At 39.0% G+C, this 22,645-nt stretch overlaps 1 protein-coding gene across 3 annotated transcripts in view; it reads left to right on the forward strand.

The window, feature by feature from the left end:
• Positions 1-22,645, forward strand: part of palmdb (palmdelphin b) — a 57,245-nt gene that overhangs the window by 24,622 nt on the left and 9,978 nt on the right. Inside the window, exon 8 of one of the 3 annotated variants that reach the window (XM_046371541.1) lies at positions 1,189-2,927. The exons of 1 other annotated variant lie outside the window; for it this stretch is intronic. In XM_046371541.1, the coding sequence (XP_046227497.1) occupies positions 1,189-2,444 (1,256 nt within the window). In that variant the 3' untranslated portion in view covers positions 2,445-2,927. Of the gene's footprint in view, positions 1-1,188; positions 2,928-16,419; positions 16,503-22,645 lie in introns of those variants that run through there. One more of the 3 variants, XM_046371540.1, reaches the window with a different exon arrangement.

Here is a 22,645-nt window from a genome sequence, read left to right on the forward strand (position 1 = left end):
ATGGGTCTATTGTCTTTTTGTCTTCACTTCTGAACACCCAAAACTGCAGAAAAAAATCTATCTAATGTGACTCAGATGGAATTGTTCAAAAACAAGGTAATGTTTTAACATTTTACTCACAGTACATTTAGTTGCGTTACCGATTTCCTTCCTCAATCTCTGACTCTCTCTTGGACGTTACAGTGACAGACAAGCAAACGCAACTCACTGTTGCTGTGATTAAACTATGGATTTCTCTGGTTTGAACATGGCTGGAAGCATTTGAATTAATGTCAGTACACAACTTACCAAAGTATATGACAAAGGCCCAGTGGTTTTTAGACATTTGTATGCACAACTGTGTTAAGAGTATGAATCCAGCATTTTCTAGTGATTTCTATAGAGACAGCTTTAACAGTTTGTTAAACAGTTTGCTTTTGCACAATGTTGTGCAATTGCAGAAACCATGCGTTGAGTGTGATAAACAGATCTTATTAGAGTCTTTTTGTTTGTCACACATAGACATTTCACACAAGTTTATTAAGTTAAGGAGTACAGTTAAAAGAGGATCTAGTTTCTTATATGTATGAAATCCTGTTCAGACTATTGTGCAATGACAAATGTACCCCTATTCTAGGATTAACTTTATCTGTCCATTTTAAACAGGGTGAAGACAAGGCAGTGTCAAAATACTGTATCAGTCTATGTACTTAATCTGATTGGTAGAAGATGCACAGAAAGTTTTTCTCTAGGACAGTTTTCATGTTGGTGAATACATGCGCTTATCTGACATAAGACTGCAGCTGACAATTATTTTTATCATTAGTTAGTGTGCCGATTAAAATTTTTGTCTACAAAGTGTCAGAAAATACTTAAAATGGCTTTGAGAAGTCCCCAGAGCGTCATTCCATCCTTTTCTATGGATGCCATTTTTTTGCAAAAAAAAGAAAAAAAAATACAATGAAAAAGGAAAAAAAAGAAAAAGAGAAAAAGCAATTACTGATTTACAGACCATGGGCTTTCACAGATATTAATTAAACTGCAATTTATAAGCATACTATAGACATAGACAGTATTTCCAAGCGGGCCTTGTTTTTACTTTTTTTAAAATGAGAGTGTAACATCAAGACATTTTCAAAAAACCTTAACCATATTTACTTTGCTGGTCTTTATCCAAAGACCTTCATTTCAGTCTTTTCTTCATTCCAGCTACATTTGCGATGGAGATTAATGTGGAACATGATAAAAGAACAGGCAAAAGTCAGGTTGTCTCTACAGCAACTATCACCCCAGAAACCATCCAGGACAGGGGGCTGAAAGTGTACGATGATGGGCGAAAGTCTGTATATGCACTGCATCCAGATGGAGGCAAAATGATCAGTGGGGCAGTTGGAGAGATGACACCCACAGAGGTAGAAGAACTGCTGCATCAGGCCACAGATAAGAATGTGCCTACTGAGGTGCAGTACCATCAGCCTGTCTACTCTGTACCCTACACAGGGTGCAGCAGGCCTTCAACACCCAGAACACCAAATAAAATGCCAGACTCAAACCCAACACCTAGTACCAGCCCCTTCCAGGGCACTATCTTATCCAGAAATGGGGGTCAAATCCACAGAGAAGAAAACCAGAGAAGCCAACATCTGGAGGGCTGGAAAACCCCAAGTAAAATACTTAGTCCTAGCCTCATCCAACAAGACTCCATGACTAAAAACCAAAGACCTGGAGAAGAAACTAAGTTGCACTACATTCCAGGACAATCTAACAGTGACAGGCATCAAAGTCCTTCACAAGGACTCAACTGCAGCAAGATGGATGTGAACAGTCCAGACCCAGCAGCTCTTGTCTCAATCAAATCAAGGTATGAAGGAATTCCTGCACCCATACAGCCAGTCTACAGGGCAGTAGATAGCTATAGTCCTTCGCCAGCCAGCTACAAGTCCAAGGTTGATCCTGATGCCTTGAAAGAGAGTTCAGGTGATTTTAACAGACACGTGCCTTTCTGCGCAGAGAGTATTGCCTCTCTGAACCTTGTCAACACCTTGCCAGAGGAACTAAAATCAGAACCCATCACCATGATCTTCATGGGCTATGAGAATGCCGAAGACGAGGAGGAAGAAGACATTCAGGCTGAGCTAGTTATCATAGGCAACAGTGATGACAATGGTAATGATAAGGCCCAATATGTTAAAAATCAAAGTGATGTGGAGGAGTCACTCTCGTACCACCCTGAGGGATACAAGAGCAAAATCTTCCAGCCCCAAGTGGGCATAGCCAAGGTTACAGGCTGCTGTGACATTGAAGATGCCTACACAAACTGGGATGAATTAGGGCTCCACAAGCCTACGTTCATCCACAAGCCTGGGAAGCACAGTCCCTACCTGCAGGGACAGGGGGTGGATGAGTCTGCAAACACAGGCAGCATCAATATGGAGAAGATGAAGCTCTGTTCAACAGGAAGATAATCAGAAATTTCATCTGTTGCTGGGAAACAGGATCAATGAAAAAGAAATATACAATTTAAGGGATTTATTGAGTGATCCTGTCTTTCTGCTTTCTTTCATCCTAGTCTTTGACCATGTATTTCCATGGTTCATAGGTTTAAACATATCTTGTCTGTAAATGCATAACCTGCTGTCAATATAACTTATTATTCCAGATGCATTTCTTATACAACAGGAAGGACACAACCTTTTTTATATTTGTTGAAAAAGCTTTATCTTGACATGTCTGTGCTTTGTCTTGATTGAGAGAAACAGCTACAGACATTGTATCAATCAGTCTGTGTACCTAGGTAATTCAGAAAGCTTTGTTGCCACCTCCTGGCAAATTACTTTCATTACACAGTCGCATTAACATGGTTACTGAGATTTTCAAGGCAAGGCCGGTGCAGTTTTTTTATGCTTTTGACATCACTTTGTCAGTTTATAAGTTGTACAAAACTGTTTTTTTTTTGTTTGTTTGTTTTTGACACCACTTTGTTGGTTTATAAGTTGTACAAAACATGTGCATGCTTTATAGGGTAGTGTTAAACCATTTTGAACACCTTGTAAAATGCCAGAGATAGAGTCTTTTTGCTGCCATATAACCTCCTCCAGTATATAAGTTGTGAATTGGTTAAGCTCTTTAATTTGTCTGGAAGACCTCTTGAAAGTACAGGAAGACCCCTTACATTAATGGATAACTGTGATGGAGGAAGCATTTATCCACGCCCTACTAATGTATGTAATGGCAGCCCTGATGGCTTCTTCTTCCTTTTATATTACTACTACTACTGCCGCTACTACTATTAATAAATTATCATCATCATTATTATTATTATTAAGTGACTTGTGACCTTTTAACTACAGACTCTATTGTTAAATTCACAATCATTAATGACTTTCACTTCCTCTTTTTTTAACTATCATCAATTCTAAAATTTCAAATTTTAATGAATTATTAGCAAATTTTCATGTGACTGTAGCACTTTGACAGAAGTAGTTATGTTGTAGGGTGAAATCAACCAAAGGTATAATTCACAGTCTGGCAAGCCAAATGTTATCTTTATCAGTGCCTCAAAACCGAGCTGCAAAGAATGGCCAAAAGTATAGACAAAGACAAAGTGGATCTGGTTGTCTTGGTTTAGTCTTCCTTCAAATGAAGAGAAATCTTAACCCTAAAACATGCAGTGATATTTTTACAGTGGAATCTTCCAACTTCAACCTCAGCAGTTTGTGTTTGTGTCTTTCCTGTTCCAAATGACAATGGCTCTTGTGCACAAAGCCAGCATCAGAGTCCTGACCTCATCAAACACCTTTGGAATGATCTGGAACACTGATTGTGAGCAAGGCCTTCTCAACAAATGTCAGTGTTTGACCTCACTAATGCTCTTGGGGCTATATAGCACAAATCTAATGCAGCCAGGCTCCAACATGTGGTGGAAAACCTGAACCCAGAAGAGTGCTACATGAAGCTATAGCAGCAAATTAATGCCCATACTGTCAGAATCACATATGAATGTTGTCATATAGTGCAAAAAGCTTTAATAAATAATTTAATTATGATTAATAAAGCCATTTGTCACAATGTAGAAACATGCATCAAGTAGGCTATGGCTTCTTTAAAATTTTTCCCTTTTTCAAATGAAGCTGTAGCCTAACATGTGAACAAGGTTTTGTTTGAATTTCTGTTGTGTAAACTGTGTGCCGTTACTTCCCCTGTGATTAAAAAGATTTCCTCACCAACTAATGGTGACTGTTGTTTTTGTACATCAAATCTTCAAACTTACCAGGGAACACTGAATGAATGTGGGACTTATTTGTAGTTAACCAGCAGTTAATGAACAACTCCTTATTAATAGTTAAAGATTAGTTAATTAAGGAACAAGTGAGGAACGACTTATAATTGATGAACCCTTAGTGCTTCCCTAATAATTCCTAATGGGGACTATAACGATGAACAAACCGGTAGATTGTGTATTAATGAATTTTTAGTTATGAATAATAAATAATAAAATAAATGAAAACAAATAGTTGTTCCTATATAACTCTTGATTAACCAGCTGATGAATGGTGCAAATCTAGTGATGACTCATTAATTACTGATCATTTAAACATTGGTCACTTTTTGGTACCCTCTCAAGGAAACAGTGGTTTATCACCAAGTAGTCTCTCATTACCTCATGATAATGACAAGTAGCTACTGAGTGTTTACTATTGTTTTTCATTCCTTAACAACAACAGCAAGATTCTCAAAAATATTTTTGGTCATTATTTTCACACCACATATATGTTAATATTTACATTCCAGTCATATTCTGCAGCATTGGTTATGCTGATGCCTTAAAAATAAACTTTCAATTGCCCCTCCACCCTCCATCTCCAGGGCTGGCTTGGCTCCCATACTGTACCATTTGCAATATACACTATATTGCATGTTCACATCATATAATCAAAATCACAGAATATACGATATAATGATGTAGATTAAAATGAGAATACCTGAAGAGAATAAAACATATGTGAGAAATGTGGATCCAGGAGAACAAAAAGCAGTAGAGAGGAGCCTGAATGAAAGAAGAGGAGAAGACTATGGAGCTTGGGAAAAGACACAGACATGAGAAGGGTAGCTTGCAGCTTCAGTTAGTCTCAGTTCTTAAAAAATTTGAGACTCTTTCTTCTTATATCTGATCTGGTTTCAGCCTTAAAATCAACAACCTGCCCCCAGGGCCCCCTGTGAGCCAAACTGTTTAAGGATTGCTCATGATCTCTAGGACCTGTAGTCCTGAGTAATGTAGTGAAATGTAGTTTCTCAGTTGGGATGGCAAGACTGCTGAACAGGTCACACGTTCACTGTTCACTGATCGCTGTAAGCCTGCCCATGTTGAGTCCACACTCAGGGCTGGGATGGTAGGTCTTCTGTTGAGCGTGGGGCTAAACATTTCTCAAGAGCCTGTGACATTTATGGTAGTGTTAACAGAGAGGAGCCGCTCTGACTCACAGACACATCTCTCTGGCAAGGACAACTTGCAACATTGGAATCATGAGAACAAGTGGTACCCTATACCAGGATATAGGTAGATATATCACATCTCCTGTCATGAACAGGGTAGCTTAATTAGTGATACACAAAAGATGTATGAATGACAAAGGTTCAAATTCTCTGCAAAGGTCGGAGAGGCTTTGTGCTGATAAAATGTTTTGTGATGCTGTCTTTTAATCTAATATTAATTGTAGCTTTAACTGCGTGGAAATGTGGTGTGTAGCATCATAGCTAACATATTCCCAAATTTTGCTGCTACCTTATACATGTGTGATGGTGTTAAATTATAAATTGTAATTTGTTAATTTTCTTATGCTTATATTTACATGTAAACAGAAGTGATACTATCTAGTGAAAACATTAAATTTTGTTTCATTAAATATAAAATTTAGTCACTGATTAGTTTTAGTTTTAGTTTTTACTGCATTGTTTTAATGTACATGTATTTTAGTGATTTTATTGATGATGATTATTTCCTTTGTTTTATGCATATTTTGATACAAAAACAAAAAAGCTGAACAGTTTTTGTGATAGTGGATGGATGGAACCTGTCCAGACAGCACAGACCCCACAGAGGAGGAGGAGGAGGTAGCAATGAGGCAGGCAAGGCAGTCTATCCAGCATGGTAAATGAGCTGGCCCCTGGCAGTGTAGGTGTTCATCCTGGGCAGCATTTTCAAAGAGATGTCCATGTCAGCTGACATTTATTTTGAAGACATCAGCATTAATGTTACAGAATATGACTTGAATGTGAACATTAAAATATATGTGGTAAGTAAGGAGGGACTACTTACTTCTCAGTATGATGTTTCGCTTTACTTGAGGGGGCCCAAAGATTAACTAATGGTTAAGTAATCAGTAATTAAGGAGTCGTTACAAATTTTGTGACACTCTACAACTGGTTCAGAGTTAATCAGTAACAACTCATGAAGGCAGTGATCAATATGATTGATTCTTAGATACCAATGTACTAATTGTTAGAATTCATTTATATATAATCTCCAAATCTGTCTTCTATTAGGAATTCTTAGGGAATTACTTACTGACAAGTGTTACTCGTATTATTGTCCTGTATTCATCACAAAAATCAGTCCAAGTGACAAATAAATCTTGAGAATTGTTTTAATTATGACAAATTAAAGAAAGTAATTAATGACATTTAATATTACCTTTAGGACACATGAATATGCTGATAAAGAGGTGTACAAGTGTATGTCTAAGCTCTTCTACATAAAACCAGGACAGCATATTTTCTCTGAATCCTGTCGGCATGGACACAAGGACTTATAGTGAATGTTCTACTTGTCATTGAAAACACTTGTCCTTGGTTGCTTTCTCTTCCTCTCTGTGTCTCTCTGTGGAATTATAAAAAAAACATGGAGGAGGGTGGAAAAAAAGAGGTGGCACCTTAGCCATTATGCTTAAAGGACATAGTTATATAACAGCAATTTCTTATGTAAGACAAAAACCTGAAAACTGAGAAACTCAGGGCCATCCATTGTTATTGCTGTGACTGAAATTCAATATTCATGGTGTATCTTTCTTTCCACTTGCTGGAAGAGTGTACTTAACCACTGTCTGAATATATTCCACTGTCCTCTAAAAGGAAAGCACAAGCATTGTTAACTGAGAAATATTATATGTCTTTCGTTGATGAAGTTGACTCATATGAAATGCATGGATAGAGTCAGCAACAAATTGTGTAAGTAGTTTGCACCTTTCTAACACCATGCCAAAGAGAAAGACAAATGCAATAGACAGTGTAAGCCCAACTTTCTTTTTCATTTCCTGATCTGATATATGTTAACGTTTAGTAACAAAACTGCTCAGGTGAGATTGGTCAGTTAGAGATTAGTCATGGTCATGTTTAAAAGAAAGCCAGAAAGCAGCAACCCCTCTATGAACCACCACCTCATCATGGTGGAGGGGTTCACGCACCTGAATGATCCTTGGAGGTGTTTGTACCTGGTAGGGTCCTCCAAGGCAAAGTGGTCCTGGGGGAGGGGCCAGACAAAGCATGGTTCACAAAGGAAAAACAAGGATAAGTGTATCCTGCCTGGTTACTGGGGCCCCGCCCTGGAGGGGGCCATGGAGATCCGATCATTGGTTGTTGAAGCTAGCTTTTGGAATGTCACCTCGTTGGTAGGGAAGGAGTCTGAGCTTGTGCTTAAGGTTGAGAGATACAGTGGTATGAAAAAGTTTGGGCACCCCTGATCATTTTCAGGATTTTCCTTTATAAATCATTGGTTGTTCGGATCAGCAATTTCAGTTAAATATATCATATAGCAGACAAACACAGTGATATTTCAGAAGTGAAATGAAGTTTATAGGATTAACAGAAAGTGTGCAACAATTACTTAAACAACATTAGGCAGGTGCATAAATTTGGGCACCCTTGTTGTTTTATTGATTTGAGTACCTTTAGCACTAATTATTGGAACACAAAGTTTGTTTGGTAAGCTCATTGACCCTTGACCTACATACACAGGTGAATCCGATCATGAGAAAGGGTATTTCAGGTGGCCAGTAGCAAGTTGTTCTCCCTTTTGCATCTTCTCTGAGGAGTGGCAACATGGGAGCCTCAAAGCAACTCTCAAATGACCTGAAAACAAAGATTGTCCAACATCATGGTTTAGGGGAAGGATACAAAAAGCTGGCTCAGAGATTTAAGCTGTCAGTTTCCACTGTGAGGAACATAGTGAGGAAATGGAAGACCACAGGCACAGTCCTAGTTAAGGCCCGGAGTGGCAGGCCAAGAAAAATCTCTGATAAGCAGAGGCGAGGAATGGTGAGAACGGTCAAACTCAACCCACAGACCAGCTCCAAAGACCTACAACATGATCTTGCTGCAGATGGTGTCACTGTGCATCGTTCAAATATTCAGCACACTTTGCACAAGGAGACGCTGTATGGGAGAGTAATGCGGCGGAAGCCTTTTCTACGCACATGCCACAAACAGAGTCGCTTGAGGTATGCTAAAGCACATTTGGACAAGCCAGCTTCCTTTTGGAATAAGGTGCTGTGGACTGATGAATGTAAAATTGAGTTATTTGGACATAACAAGGGGCGGTATGCATGGCGGAAGAAGAACACAGCATTCCAAGACAAACATTTGCTACCCACAGTAAAATTTGGTGGTGGTTCCATCATGCTGTGGGGCTGTGTGGCCAGTGCAGGTACTGGCAATCTTGTAAAAGTTGAAGGTCGCATGGATTCCAGTCAGTATCAGCAGATTCTTGCCAACAATGTTCAAGAATCAGTGACAAAGTTGAAGTTGCGCCGGGGCTGGATACTTCAACAAGACAACGACCCCAAACACTGCTCAAACTCTACAAAGGCATTCATGCAGAGGAACAACTACAACGTTCTGGAATGGCCATCTCAGTCCCCAGACCTGAACATTATTGAAAATCTGTGGTGTGATTTAAAGCGGGCTGTCCATGCTCGGAAACCATCAAACCTGACTGAACTGGAGATTTTTTGTAAAGAAGAATGGTCAAAAATACCTTCAACCAGACTCCAGACCCTCATTGGAAGCTATAGGAAGCGTTTAGAGGCTGTTATTTCTGCAAAAGGAGGATCTACGAAATATTGATGTCATTTTTCTGTTGTGGTGCCCAAATTTATGCACCTGCCTAATGTTGTTTAAGTAATTGTTGCACACTTTCTGTTAATCCTATAAACTTCATTTCACTTCTGAAATATCACTGTGTTTGTCTGCTATATGATATATTTAACTGAAATTGCTGATCCGAACAACCAATGATTTATAAAGGAAAATCCTGAAAATGATCAGGGGTGCCCAAACTTTTTCATACCACTGTACCAGCTAGATATAATTAGGCTCACCTCTATGCACAGCTTGGGCTTTGGAACCAATCTCCTTGAAAGGGGTTGGACTCCTCTCTTTTCCAGAGTTGCCCTGGGTGAGAGGCAGAGGGCAGGTGAGGGGTTACTTTGGATATTATTATTGGATATTGGAGTTTATCTTGGTGAATGAAAGGATTGATTCCCTGCACCTCTGGGTCGGGGAATGGGTCCTGACTGTTGGCTGTGCATATGCACTGTTGGGATCTCTAGCCATGTGTTCAGGAGAACAGTAGACAGGCCCACATGTACCCCAAGAGACCTGAACTAGAGCAACTGACCGCTAGAGACACCCCCATGATGCACACCTAGTCGTAAATCCTGAATTCAAACTCAGGATTGGAACGGACATTGGCTGTGGTCCAGCCATCTCCACAGGGGTCCAAGGGGATGTCAATCAGGCAATAAAAGGCCACTGGGACCCTCAGACGTGGCTTTTTCCCGAGTGTGTGCTGTGACAGTGAGAGCCACTCCAGGCTCTCCTAGGTGTTCAGGTCACCCAAAAGGGAGCAACATTCAAACGTTTGTTTATTATTCATCTTTAAAATCCTGGGTCACAGTCTTCAACTCGCATACCCAGAAACAGACTGCCGTGTTTTTCTTTTAATTTTTCCTTTTTTCCTTTTTCCGACGAAAAATTCATTTATTTGACTCCAGATCGCCCACCCTCATCAGTTCAGTGAGCTTGCGCATCACCAGTTAAAAGACCAATACCTGATCAGATAAACTCACACTATCACCACTGACTCCGTTATTTTGTGGTGATAGTGTGAGACTCAAAAGAACTGAGGTGGTGATCTTTATTGGGCTCTTTATTTCTTCTTCTATCCCTATCTCTTTCCCTCACATTTTTACATGGGCATCACAGTAGAGGCCCGAGCACGCGATCACAAACCTCCTCGTGAGACACGTGACGCGCGAGGATCTTCACCTTTGTAATCGTTGTTTGCCACGTAAGCCACATCACGTGGGCAATTGCCATCTTGGCTCTGAACCGCATGCCCTGCGTGCCACTCTGCTGCCATCTTATTTCTTTCTTGCTGACGTCACTCATATATATATGGATTATAATGGTGTTTATTGCAAAGTGCTACTTATCTTATGGTTGTTGCTGGTTAATAAATCCTGTTATAATTTAACTTGTCTTTGTCTGTGGTTATTGTGAATGTACTTGTGATAACAGCTGGATTTATGACAGTCAGTGCTCGGATTTACCCTTCATCAATTTTAAGAGACTGTTATCTCCTACTTATTAATTTGGCTATTGGTCCCTGGTGACATTGTGGTGCCCCGATTTTACGTGTATAAAGGATACACTGATTTTGTTTCAATGATTATTCCCCATAATTATTGACCCTTCTTGCTAATAACCAAACTGTCCATACTAGTGCACAACAGCACCAAACAACATTTCAGAGGACCATCCCTTTTTGGGGTCTGTGGGACGGGTGCTGGAAGATGTCCTTACTGGGGACTCCATCATTTAGTGGCAGTTCACATCAAAAGTCATCTCATGACACTTTCCAATTAGAGCATTTACAGACCATACTCTTTATTTAAATTTTGTGATACACAGAAACCAACATTCCCCCATGAGCAAGCACATGGCAACAGTGGCAAGAAAAACCTGCCTTTTAGAAAGCAGAAACCTAGGAGCAGACTCCGACTCTAGGAACCACAAGTAACCCTGCATCTTGGGAATGTAAACCTCTGGTGGGATAATAGGGTACTATCAACAAGTTTAGAAGAATTCTAAACTTTATTTTAATTTTAAAGGCAGCAAATGTAGAGAAGCCAGTATGGGAGAAAGATTTCTAATGGTGGTTCTAGTGAGAAATCGTGCAGCAGCATTCTGGCCCATGAATAATGAATGGCCCATAGCTATGACAATGTCTATATTGTCAGAGTGAGAGCTTGGTTGGCGTTTTCAGCAATAAGTCAAATTAATTCCCAATCAGGGTTGAACTCCACCAGGGCCGTCTTTTGTCACCAGTTCTATTCATAATGTTTTAGGTTTATGTCTGTGATTTTTGCAGATGGCATGGTCCTATTGGCGTCATCAAACAGTGACCTCCAGCTTGCACTGGTATCTCAGTGTAAAATGGCTGGGATGACCTCTAAGACCTCTAAGTTTGAGGCCATGGCTTTTGGCCGGTGGTTTGAACATTCCGAGTTAGAGGAGAGTCGCTCCCCCAAGTGGCGGTGTTCAAGTATCTTGGGACTTTGTTCACGAGTAAGGGAAAATGGAGCAGAAGATTGATAGGCTGGTCTGGGCAGTGTCTGCTGCATTGCGAAAACATAACCGGTCTTTGAGGTAAAGTGATAGCTAAGCAGAAATGCGAGACTCTACATTTAGATAGATAGATTGATAGATATCAATATATTTATCAGTCAATCTACATTCCAACCCTCACCTATGGTCACGAGCTATGGATACTGACTGAAAGAGCAAGATCGTGAATACAAGAGGCTGAAATTAGTTTCTTCCGCAGGGTTAGTCTCCAGCCTTAGAGATAGGGTGAGGAGCTCAGACATCTGGGAGGAATAGAGTAGAACTGCTGCCCCTCTGCATCAGGGGGAGCCAATGGAGGTGGTTCGAGCATCTGGTTAGGATGCCTCCTGGACATCTGCCTGAGGAGTTGTTTCAGACATGTCCATCTGGGAGGCCCTGGGGCAGACCCAGGATACAATGGAGAGACTATGTCTCCCGCCTGGCTGTGAAACGCCTTGTTGTCCCCCTGGAGGAGCTGATGGAAGTGGCAGGGAGAGGGCAGTCCGGGCTTTCTTGCTGAAACTGTTTCCCCCACAACCGGGACCTGGATAAGCGGTGCTTAACCCAATGCGGGTTCTGTCTTTCCAGTGCTTGAATGAGATTTAGGTGAGATAATAATCAAGCTAACCAATCTGACTCCAATTTATAAAATATCTACTAGGTTGAAATGAACCGTTAACCATTATCAGTAGCACACCTCCTAAGAAACAGGTTCTGTCCAGCAGAACTAAGTCTGGTTAAATAGTTCAGGGATAGGAGATTTAGGTCTAAAAACTATCCAACAAGCTACAAAACATGGAAAAAGCAATACTACAGGTTAACAATTAACAGGTATTATAACCAAAATAGCCATACTATTAACAAAACTATATTCCTAAGGTAATCCTAAAAGGTAATCAAACAGTCAGTAGATCAGTCAAGCAAGATAATAATCAAGAGTAAGAGTTTATCACATATAAATTGTCTCTAGCATTTCTTCACTTAGACCTTTGCACTTCTCGTACTGAGACCATTAAAATCATATCAAACATGAACACATTTTCATCTCATTTCTCATTTCATTTCGTGACCATGTGGCCAGGACATGGGGGTTCAGAGACAATTGGGGAACCCCATAAAATAGCCTTACAGTGGTAGAAAGCGAGACAAAATGAGATTAGCATTGATAAAAGACTTGAGAATTTCCAAATTAGATTTTGAGAAGTTGCTTTTTGTTTTTGAAACAAGAATAGGTGACTCTCATGTGATGCACATAAACCTTCAATTTTATGAAGATGTGGGAGACCAACCAGAATCAGAATCAGAATTCCTTTATTTATCCCAGAGGGGAAATTCTTTTTTGTACAGACATTGCACTTGCAGTTTTCCCGACCAAGAAAGAAAGTGAAAAATATAAAAATAGGATAAACAACAAGATAAGAATAAATCTAAAAAAATACAGGTATTTACATGTGTAGTAAAATCTAAAAATACAGGTATTTACATGCGTAACATATATACATTGTATATATAAAAGTATGTGTGTCCGTCACAGTGCAGAATTTAACAGTTTGATGGCGACAGGCAGGAATGATTTCCTGTGTCGCTCTGTGGTGCATCGTGGGAGTAAGAGTCTGTTGCTGAACGAGCTCCTGTAGCTGAGCAACACATTGTGGAGAGGGTGAGAGGGAAAGTCCAGTATAGTTCTTATTTTGGACAACATCCTCCTCTCAGACACCACTGTCAGAGAGTCCAGTTCCTCTCCCATAACATGGCTGGCCTTCTTAATGATTCTATTGAGTCTGCTAGAAAATAGAGACGGCTCTGGCCCTTTCTGTAAACCGTGTCCACATTCTTGCACCAGTCCAGTTTGTGGTCCAAGTACATCCCCAAGTATTTGTACAACAGAGGCCAACGCAAAAGGCAATTATCATCAAGAGGGCTAGTACAAAAATACTAAAATTGGGTAAAAGGATGATATAGTCCACAATGGTAGTAAGAAGAGACCAGCAATGAATAACAACGTGACTACAAAACCAGCACAGAAATGGATGTAACTGTGTCTTTTTAGCTAATTCATCAGCTAGTTAAATATTAGAAAGATCATGTCAACTTTCAGCAAGCTTTATTTTAGACCTGGCTTCATGTTGTTGTATGTCTTTCTCTGCTATTTAAAGAACCGAGAACACCATTTTGTGTGTAAAATCACTTTGCTGCCAGTGTCATTACAACTATGCAAAAACTCAAGCCTAGTGAATGTTTATGATGTTTCATGGCCGTTGTCGTATTAGAAACAAAAATAGCTTTCCTCTTGGCAAGGGAATGTGAAATCTTTCAAAGCTCTTGGTGCATTTGGTGGTGAATGGCTAGACTCCTCTTCTTTCATTCCTCCACTGTTGGTTTAAAAAATATTTAGACTACTGGTCTTTTGCTTTTTGGATAAGATGTTCTTTGTTCTCTCTGCTTCTTTCTTTGCTGTGTTGCCTACTTTTTTTAACAGTTCCAATTTTTGCAGTAGTGCATCCCCATTTTCTAATGGGTTTTTGAGTGACAGCTCAGTGACCCAGATGTTTACCATAGCATGTGCACAATAAACTGCATTAATGTAATTTTTATTTATTAATGTATTACTTAGACCTACACACAACAGCACTGTTAAGCCTTGTTATTACCAAGAAAAATTCTCCAGCAAAGATGTCTATAAAATTATTGATATTTTGTGATAGTTGTGACTTCCTTTATTACAAAGTTTTAATGCATGGAGCATTTATATTTGTGAAATTTTCCTTGAGCCAAGAAAAGCGATTTTAAAATTGTGGATATCATCACTATATAAAGTCAATGAGCACAGCAGGAACTTGTGAACCGAATCACCAGGAGAAACACTATTGCGCATATTCAGTGGGCACATACCAAAGTAAACCCAAGAGCTATTATGGGCTTTTGTGCACCAATCGAGCAATTCTTGTTACAGTAAAAAGGGCCCTTTTTGGATCTAGTACCTAGTTCTTTCTGGTACAGCGGTACGTAGCATTCAGTGCCCGCTAGCTAACTTCATATAAGATTATTAAAGTGTAAGTTTTGATCACACATGTTGTCTGTACTGTACTAGACATTGTGTTTTTATGTTGTTTCAAGTTAAAAATAAAGCTTTGTTTAGCATAGAGGTGTTTGTTGCTATATTAATATTCAAAAAATCATGTATGTGACCTTTAAAAATACAATCATTTTTATTTTTTGTGGTTGCTGTACATGCAAGACTTGTGAAGTATGGGCCATGCATGATAATAATGATGCACGTCAAGCCAACAGCAGTGAGCATAAGGCTGGGTATCCTGTGGTAATTAATAAGAACTGGTGTTGATAATAAAAGCAATGTTTATTATTATTAATAATTTTATTAATATTTCTCAGAGGCTGGGGAAATTGGCAGCCAGATGAGGGCAGCGACCTGAAGCATGGTGTAACAGGGTTGTATGTGCTCTTATCTCTGATGATTGCACAAAACTGTTTACAGTTTATTTTTGACTGGGAGAGCCTCCGATCTCCATAATGTATACAGTATGTGTTGAAGTTAGGAGCCCCTTCTTCATATGTCTTCTTCTGTGGTCCCTACTTTAAATCCTTTTCAGCCCTTCCCCCCTTCAGCTTTTGTGCAATTGTCCAGTGGGAGAGGTGGGTGTAATTTATTTTGATGAATTATTAATTATGATAATTCATCAAAATATTTCCCATGTATTTTGTTTGTAAAATACACACATGTATGTAACATCAAAATAGAGATTTCAACAAAGTAACACTTAAAAATAGTTGTTTTAGGAGTTTGTGCTGCTATTTTTTTTTAAGCTAACTTCTGTCTTATTTATTTATTTATTTTGTTTATGTAAGAATTTGAAGCAGGTACTAAGATTGATATGGAGGTTCTGTTTCCTTATTTGTTTATTTGAATAAACAATGTCAATGTCTTCCCTAATCACACCAGTACAACGCAGAAGCCCACTGATACCCTTGGAATAGAAGAAAAAATGTTAAGTTTATATTTTTAAATGGAAACCTGTTAAGAAAAAAAAAATTGGAAGGAACCACTGGACTTAACAAGCTAACTGTAGGCTATATAAATGCAACTCCACCTCATGCAACTTCAGTAAATTGCTGCTTTCATTCCTTGATACAACATGCAATCAAGTGACATCCTTCAAAACTGTTCAAAAATTCTATCAATTGAAACAACAGAGTGACAGTGGTGTGAGACTAATTTTATCAGTGTTTTGTATCTCATCTCTTGTTTCTGAACTGACGGCTTTTGAGATGCATACCAAGTGTTTAGATTGTAAGAACTGTTGTACTAAGCTGCATACGTAAAGAGTACAGAAGGTTTCAGCGAAGAGAACTCAGTGTAAAGACATGTCTCTTAGCAAATTACAGAAAAAACTGCAAACTCTAGTCCAAACTAAAGCACAGCTCTGGCCACAACCAAAATTCAAAACACATAACTGGAGCAGAAATTCATTCCCAAATTAATTTTAATGTTTTTTCTTTCATCAGACACAAACAAAATCTATGTTTTTTGTTTTGTTTCAATTATTTATGTAAAAGTAGGCGTAACTTCAAAGTAATGGACAATGAGGCTTCCTACAAGGAAATAAGCAGGTGGTTCAAATCAATCCTGCTGTGGGATAGAATGCCTGTAAGAGCACTAGATGTGCTCCTCTCTGCCCGAGTGTGTGTTCATCAAAGAAAGCCTGAGTATTGGCTCTCTCTAGTACACCCCCTTTCCACCAGCTATCCAATCAGAGGCAGCAGCAGCCGATGAGACTGCCAGTATGATCCTGCACTCAGAAACAGAGCAGAGCCCTCTGCATTAGTCCGCCACACTGTCTCAGGTAGGTCCATTAACACACACAGACCAGCACACACACACACACACACACACACACATCCAAAAGTTTACAAAGGTTTCAGAGTATAGATGTATACTATATTATCTACTGTGGCAGCTAAAAATAGAAATATGTTTGGTAGTGAAGTGGACAAAGGGATGCTGCAATCCTCTGAGCAGAGCAGAATTACTGGGCTGATAATATGCTGTGTTTTGACTGGCTGCAGTAATGCGTGTGTGTGGGCTTAGAGAGTGGGAATAAGCAGTGAGGTTAAACTGTCCTTGGATGGGATGGATAAACGCTTGTGTTTTTGAAGAGATAATCTTTTTGAATTTTCACTTAAGATGCTCGTATTAGCTGATTAAATAATGCTGTTCCCTCATGGTAACAATCTATTCAAGAGCTTTGGCTGCATTTGTCCATGCCTGGAGATATCTCTCTTTTACAATTTTTTTTTTTTTCTAATTTATGAAATCAGCCTTGTAATATTTGTCGCCAGAAAAATTCTGCCATTCCTTGTCTTATAAGATCTCTCTGTTATGTAAATATTCTGGTCATTTGGACTACATCATCATCTGTGGTTTGATCCTCTTGGTTATTGCTGTTTACTGTATCGTAAGTCCATGCAAGCATATCCAGGCAGGTCAACATGGTGCCCTGGACAGTCAATCAATCAATCAATCAATCAATCACTTTTATGCAATTATAAAGGGTAATTCATCCATTATTTTTCCATTATTATTAACAAATCCTTTTATAGGCTTGTGCTGCTAAGCGAGCTTAACACAGCTAGAATATCTCACTAAGGCTAACAACCACAATCATGCTAAGCGGTCACACAATGGCGGTTATAATTTCGGTTTGATTAACGCTCAGGTGAATTCTTACAGTGTGTATGACAATTTTTGACTAATTTTTTCAACTGCAATCCTGGTGGTGTCAAATGGACCTGGTAGCAAATAATAATAATAAAAAAAACAACAGAAAAACATAAAGATTGCCTTCTTGTTTAGAAATAAAATGGTGTTCTGCTTTCAGTTCCAAGCAAAAAACTTGTGGAGTCTACTTTTCTGCTAGTGATGGATTATGGTTGCATGTTGTATATGCATGCAGCCTCCTACATTCTATGAAGCTGTGATTCCGTGTACATAAAGCTCTCTGTTTTATTACAAATGTGAAGTCTCTTATTCACCATTGCATTCTTCATGATATGGCGGGTTAGACATCACCGACCACTCGCAGACAACAGCATTCGTCTTACATCTGTACCTTTCTTTGTCCTTTACTTTTGCTTTTTAATTTACCACAGGTTCTGACAAATCAGGGGTAAAACTGCATTTTCATACTATGCACCTTGGTCATGGAATAACCTGCAAAAGATCTCAAATTAGACACAGTATCCATTAGCAAATTTAAGGGCATTATTAGCAATGTGGTGAAGGAGCCATGTGGTTGGTTTTTGTTGCTTTCCACTTAAAAATAGGTGTTGTAGTCTTTTTTCTGAATTTTTTTTATGTAATGTGTTGTGTGTTGATTTGTATGTTGTATTTTGTGGCTGTTACCTTGGCCAGGTCTATGAAAAAAAAAAATCGTTGAAGCTCTGAGCTCTGGCACCTTCTATGAATGATAAGCTAATGCATTTTTCACGACAATTCATTGGTCAGTAGGTGGTTCTTTAATGTGCGTTGATCTCGAACATACCCTGCTCTAGAGCAGGTTGGGTGTGGAGCGTGAGTTATAATGGAGTGCACCATTAGCTTTTAATCTGGCTTCATAGTAAAGTCCACTTGTCTGTCTCTCATTACGCTCTGACTTCCTTGTTTGTGGTTCTCAGCTCCATGTCTACTGGGTTCTGTTGAAGACATGTAAATACACTTCTCAAACATATAGTTTCATTTCTGTAATTCTTTCTTCCTTCCTTTCTTCTTTCTTCTTCTTTGTTACTTTTCTTCGATCTTCCCTGCACCAAACTGTTCCTAACTGCGCTCCCATCAGTGCCCGATGTTTATGGGAATTGTTACCACTCCTGATGAGTTGTTGGCACCCACACTGTACCCTCTGCCACCAGTGTATGAATCCATTTACCATTTACTCAGGATTTCTAGACGTAGTACATATGGTGTATGTGTGGCTCTGAGTCAAAATAAACTACATTTTGTGTTTATGGAAAAAAAATATGCCATATAGTGCAATAGCATGAGTCATTGATGTGTTATTTAATCATTTTCGGACAACATAAGAGAATATAGAATAAGATACTCTTACTTCTTGGTTTGGTTGCTCATGTATTAATTGAACATATGGTATTATATTTTTTTGCCTGCAACTGCACGGTTACAATCTTATCTTGCACAGGCTGTGTAATGACTGAATATGAAGCGAGTGTTTTCAAGGCTTTCACAACCAGAAAATGACACGTCAGTGCATGTGACAAAGACATGTGCACAGAAACACAAACATGCGCACACACATCCACACACAAAGCATTTGTATCACTTTTATAGATTTGTATCCCTCGACATGAACTGTTATTCATATTTGTCTCATCTGTCATACTGAAGCTTTTGTACACAAGTAAAAGCAGTGTGTGTGTGTGTGTGTGTGTGTGTGTGTGTGTGTGTGTGTGTGTGTGTGTGTGTGTGGGGACGTGTAATCCAGTAGTTGTTGGAACAAAAATCTGTTTACACAGTTACATTGTGAGGACCCGTCTCACAGTGCAATGCAAGTCCCCACAACATAAATCATTAAATATCAGTGTGAAGACTTGCTTTAACATTAGGTTGGCTCAGGATTAGGCAGGGAAGGGTTATTGTTATGGGTAGGTGGTGGTTAAGCCTCCCTAGAAGTGATGGATACAAGACTCTGTGTGTGTGTGTGTGTGTGTGTGTCCATCTGTCTGTGTGTGTGGGTGAGGGTGTCATTATGGAAGAATTATGTTTCTTTCTCACCTTTCTTTGAAGACAAAGAAAGCTCTGACAGTCCTAATCTTTTTATTCAGTTTTGGCAGGTAGGACAATATTGCAGGAAGTGTTATGATGGAGGTAAACAGACTAAATCAATTATTAGTTTTGGAAAAATACATTTGACCACCTTTGTGCAGCATCATCTAAATCAGAGCAGAAATTAGTGTTGCTCTGATGGCTTTTGCCCAAAGATGATCACTGACTGTGTAGTCTTTTATTTTTCCTCTATGTAAATGGAGAAAAGATCAGATGAAAAGGCTCAGATCTGCATTTCCATGTGTAAGGCAACATGTTGCGCCTCTTAAGCTAACAGCTTTAAGCTGTTACGTAAACTCCATACCACTGATACAAGAAGCACTTCATTTCAGTGTTCTTTTCTCCAGGATTTAAACCAATTTCATTGTCTATTTCAAAAAATTGTCAGAGCTCGAACTCGAGGATATATATCACCTGATAATGCCAGCATGTGTCCAACCTCACAACCCCAACGTGACATTTTCTAAAAAAAAAAAAACTAAATCTCTCAACAGCTCCTCTAAGCTCACAAATTTATTGTTGCCAGAGAAGTGGACACTCAGTTCAAGTGATTATTCAAAAGGTTCTGTCTTGATTTTAGTGTCGCCCACACAGAGACAGTCGACATTTGGCGTGTGCACTGCACATTGCTGCAATAATAAAGACGCTGATGGGAAACTATAGTTTTTCTGTAACCCTCACAAGATGTTTCCTTACCAGAAAATGCACAGCTGTTTGTTGAAATTGCTAAACATTTTCCTCAAAACAGACCTCAAGCAGCCACATAAATTATTATTATGTATGTTGGGGATGGAAGAGGTGCAAGTACTACAAATAAAGGCAGTTCGGTCACTTGATCCAAACTAAGCCTGTTAAATTTACGCACTTTCTTTTCTTGTCCTCACTAAAATAACATTTTTTCTCACTCAGTAACAACACCAACAATGTTTTTCCAAAAACTGTGTCCAGAATGTATGAATTACAAAATGCTGGGTCAATGAAGATGAACTTAACAGAGCTTTTACAAAGTGATCATGCAAGTGAGAACAGATTTACATTCACTGTAGTAACCTGGTTACTGCTGATCTGTGTGTGTGTGTGTGTGTGTGTGTGTGTGTGTGTGTGTGTGTGTGTGCGCAGCAGGTCAGAGATCAGATCTCTTTCCTAACCCTGACCACTTTTTGTAGTTTCAAACCTAACTACGGCTTACACATAGGGGTGGCAGATGAGACAGTGATTTACTGAATGTATTATTATATATTGTTCTAAAATCATATATATTTCCTCTCGCTCTTCATATACATACATAGACACACACACACACAGACACACACTTCTGATTGGGACTGACACACAGTGTTTATGTCTGTCATTAGGAAATGGCCTCAGGGAGGCTCATCTCCACTCTCAGTCTCATCTTAATGACAGTTCTGCCAATAGTCCTGTTTGTGCGATTTTTTAACACTCTTCACCCCGTCAGTTTGCTTTCACTGTTACCACGTCAACAAAGAGTCGCCATATAGTTTGTTTGTGTCTGTTGGATGCTGTTCTGGATATGATTTCTGTGTGGATGATCTACGACATGTTGAAGGTAGGTTTAGCTTTGAGTAGAGGACCAATGAATAGATTGTTAAATAAATTAATGACTAATTTCAGAAAAGGGTTAATACATATTGGTTACTGTAGGACTGTATATCAGGGATTGAAACACAGATAATACTCGATGTGTATGGCTCATTGATGTGTGAAAGAGCTGGACTGGACCTTTAAAATTAGGAATTTCTGGCTAAATACTACAAAGAAGGGTTTGAAACATGTACTAGACAAATATCTTATTGGAGGTCCATGCTGTCAAGTATAAATCAAACTATGTTCTGAATTCATCTTTTAATGTACATCACAAAATCTTGCCATTTCACAGTAAATCTGGTTATCAGGATTCAAGTCACTTTCAAGTCAAGTCACTAAATCTTTAACTTTTACTTAATTGAACATTTAACAATTCATTTGTTGAGTTTGTTGGGAGGAAATGGAGATTTCCAAACAGACTCAAGTACACACGGATGTTCACTTAGACATTATGATGTAACATGCTTTCTAACGATTCAGTTTTTAAATTAATAACTCAATAATGCAGTGAACCATGTTAACACAAAGATTGTTGACAGTTTGCAGCTGTGTACAGAAGGTTTGCAGGTTTGCACACTGTGTCAGAAAAACTCACAGAAAGTCACTCAATATAACAATCGGAAAGTAAAAAAATAATATTAACTGGCTGTGTTAAAATGAGATTTGCAGAGGCTACATATATGTATAATAATAATAATAATAACAATAAAAAGTAGAAGAATTCTTAAAAATATATATATACTGTCAATACCATTGTCATAGTATGAAGTATTATCTGCAGTTTTCCATCCACCAGGCATCAAAAACATCTGCCTTACTGCAGTTGTAAATCACTGATGGTATTCATAGATAATCCTATCTGTAGATTGAAGTTATGCTGATTTACTTGGCACACGTGTATTTTGATTCATATTTTACAGCGAAGCAAATACTGTCACACCCTACAGGCAGTCTTGCCATGGTATTTCGAGAGCTGTGATCACACTGTTGTTTTGGGAGATGCATGTTTGGGATCAAGTGACAAGATTAATATCATCTGTGATTCCAATACAGACATCTTATATGTATAGGATGTATTTAGCCTAGCTAAGCACAATACCAGAAAGTAGGGGAAACTGTTAGCCTATCTGTACAAAGACCTGATCGACACTTGAGGGTTTCATCTGCCCACTAGATAGTTGAATTTGAGTTTATCTTGAACAAATTTAAACAATATTGACTGGCGACCAGTCCAGGGTGAACCCCGCCTCTCGCCCGTAGTCAGCTGGGATAGGCTCCAGCCCCCCCGCGACCCTGACGGATAAGCGGTATAGAAAATGGATGGATGGAAATTTAAACAATAGTTACTATTAGTTTTCAATTAACTATAGCTACATAGCCTAACCCCCAAAGACAAGTCCCCTCTTCTCATAACAGGAAGGTCATGTCACCCTTTGCGTTTCGATTACAATTTCAATTCAGTTTATTTATATAGCGCTCATGACACTTCCCAATTAGAGCAGGTCTCGACCAAACTCTTTAATTAAATTGTAATACAGA

The sequence above is a fragment of the Scatophagus argus genome, chromosome 18 (assembly GCF_020382885.2).
Source record: "Scatophagus argus isolate fScaArg1 chromosome 18, fScaArg1.pri, whole genome shotgun sequence".
NCBI lineage: Eukaryota > Metazoa > Chordata > Actinopteri > Scatophagidae > Scatophagus > Scatophagus argus.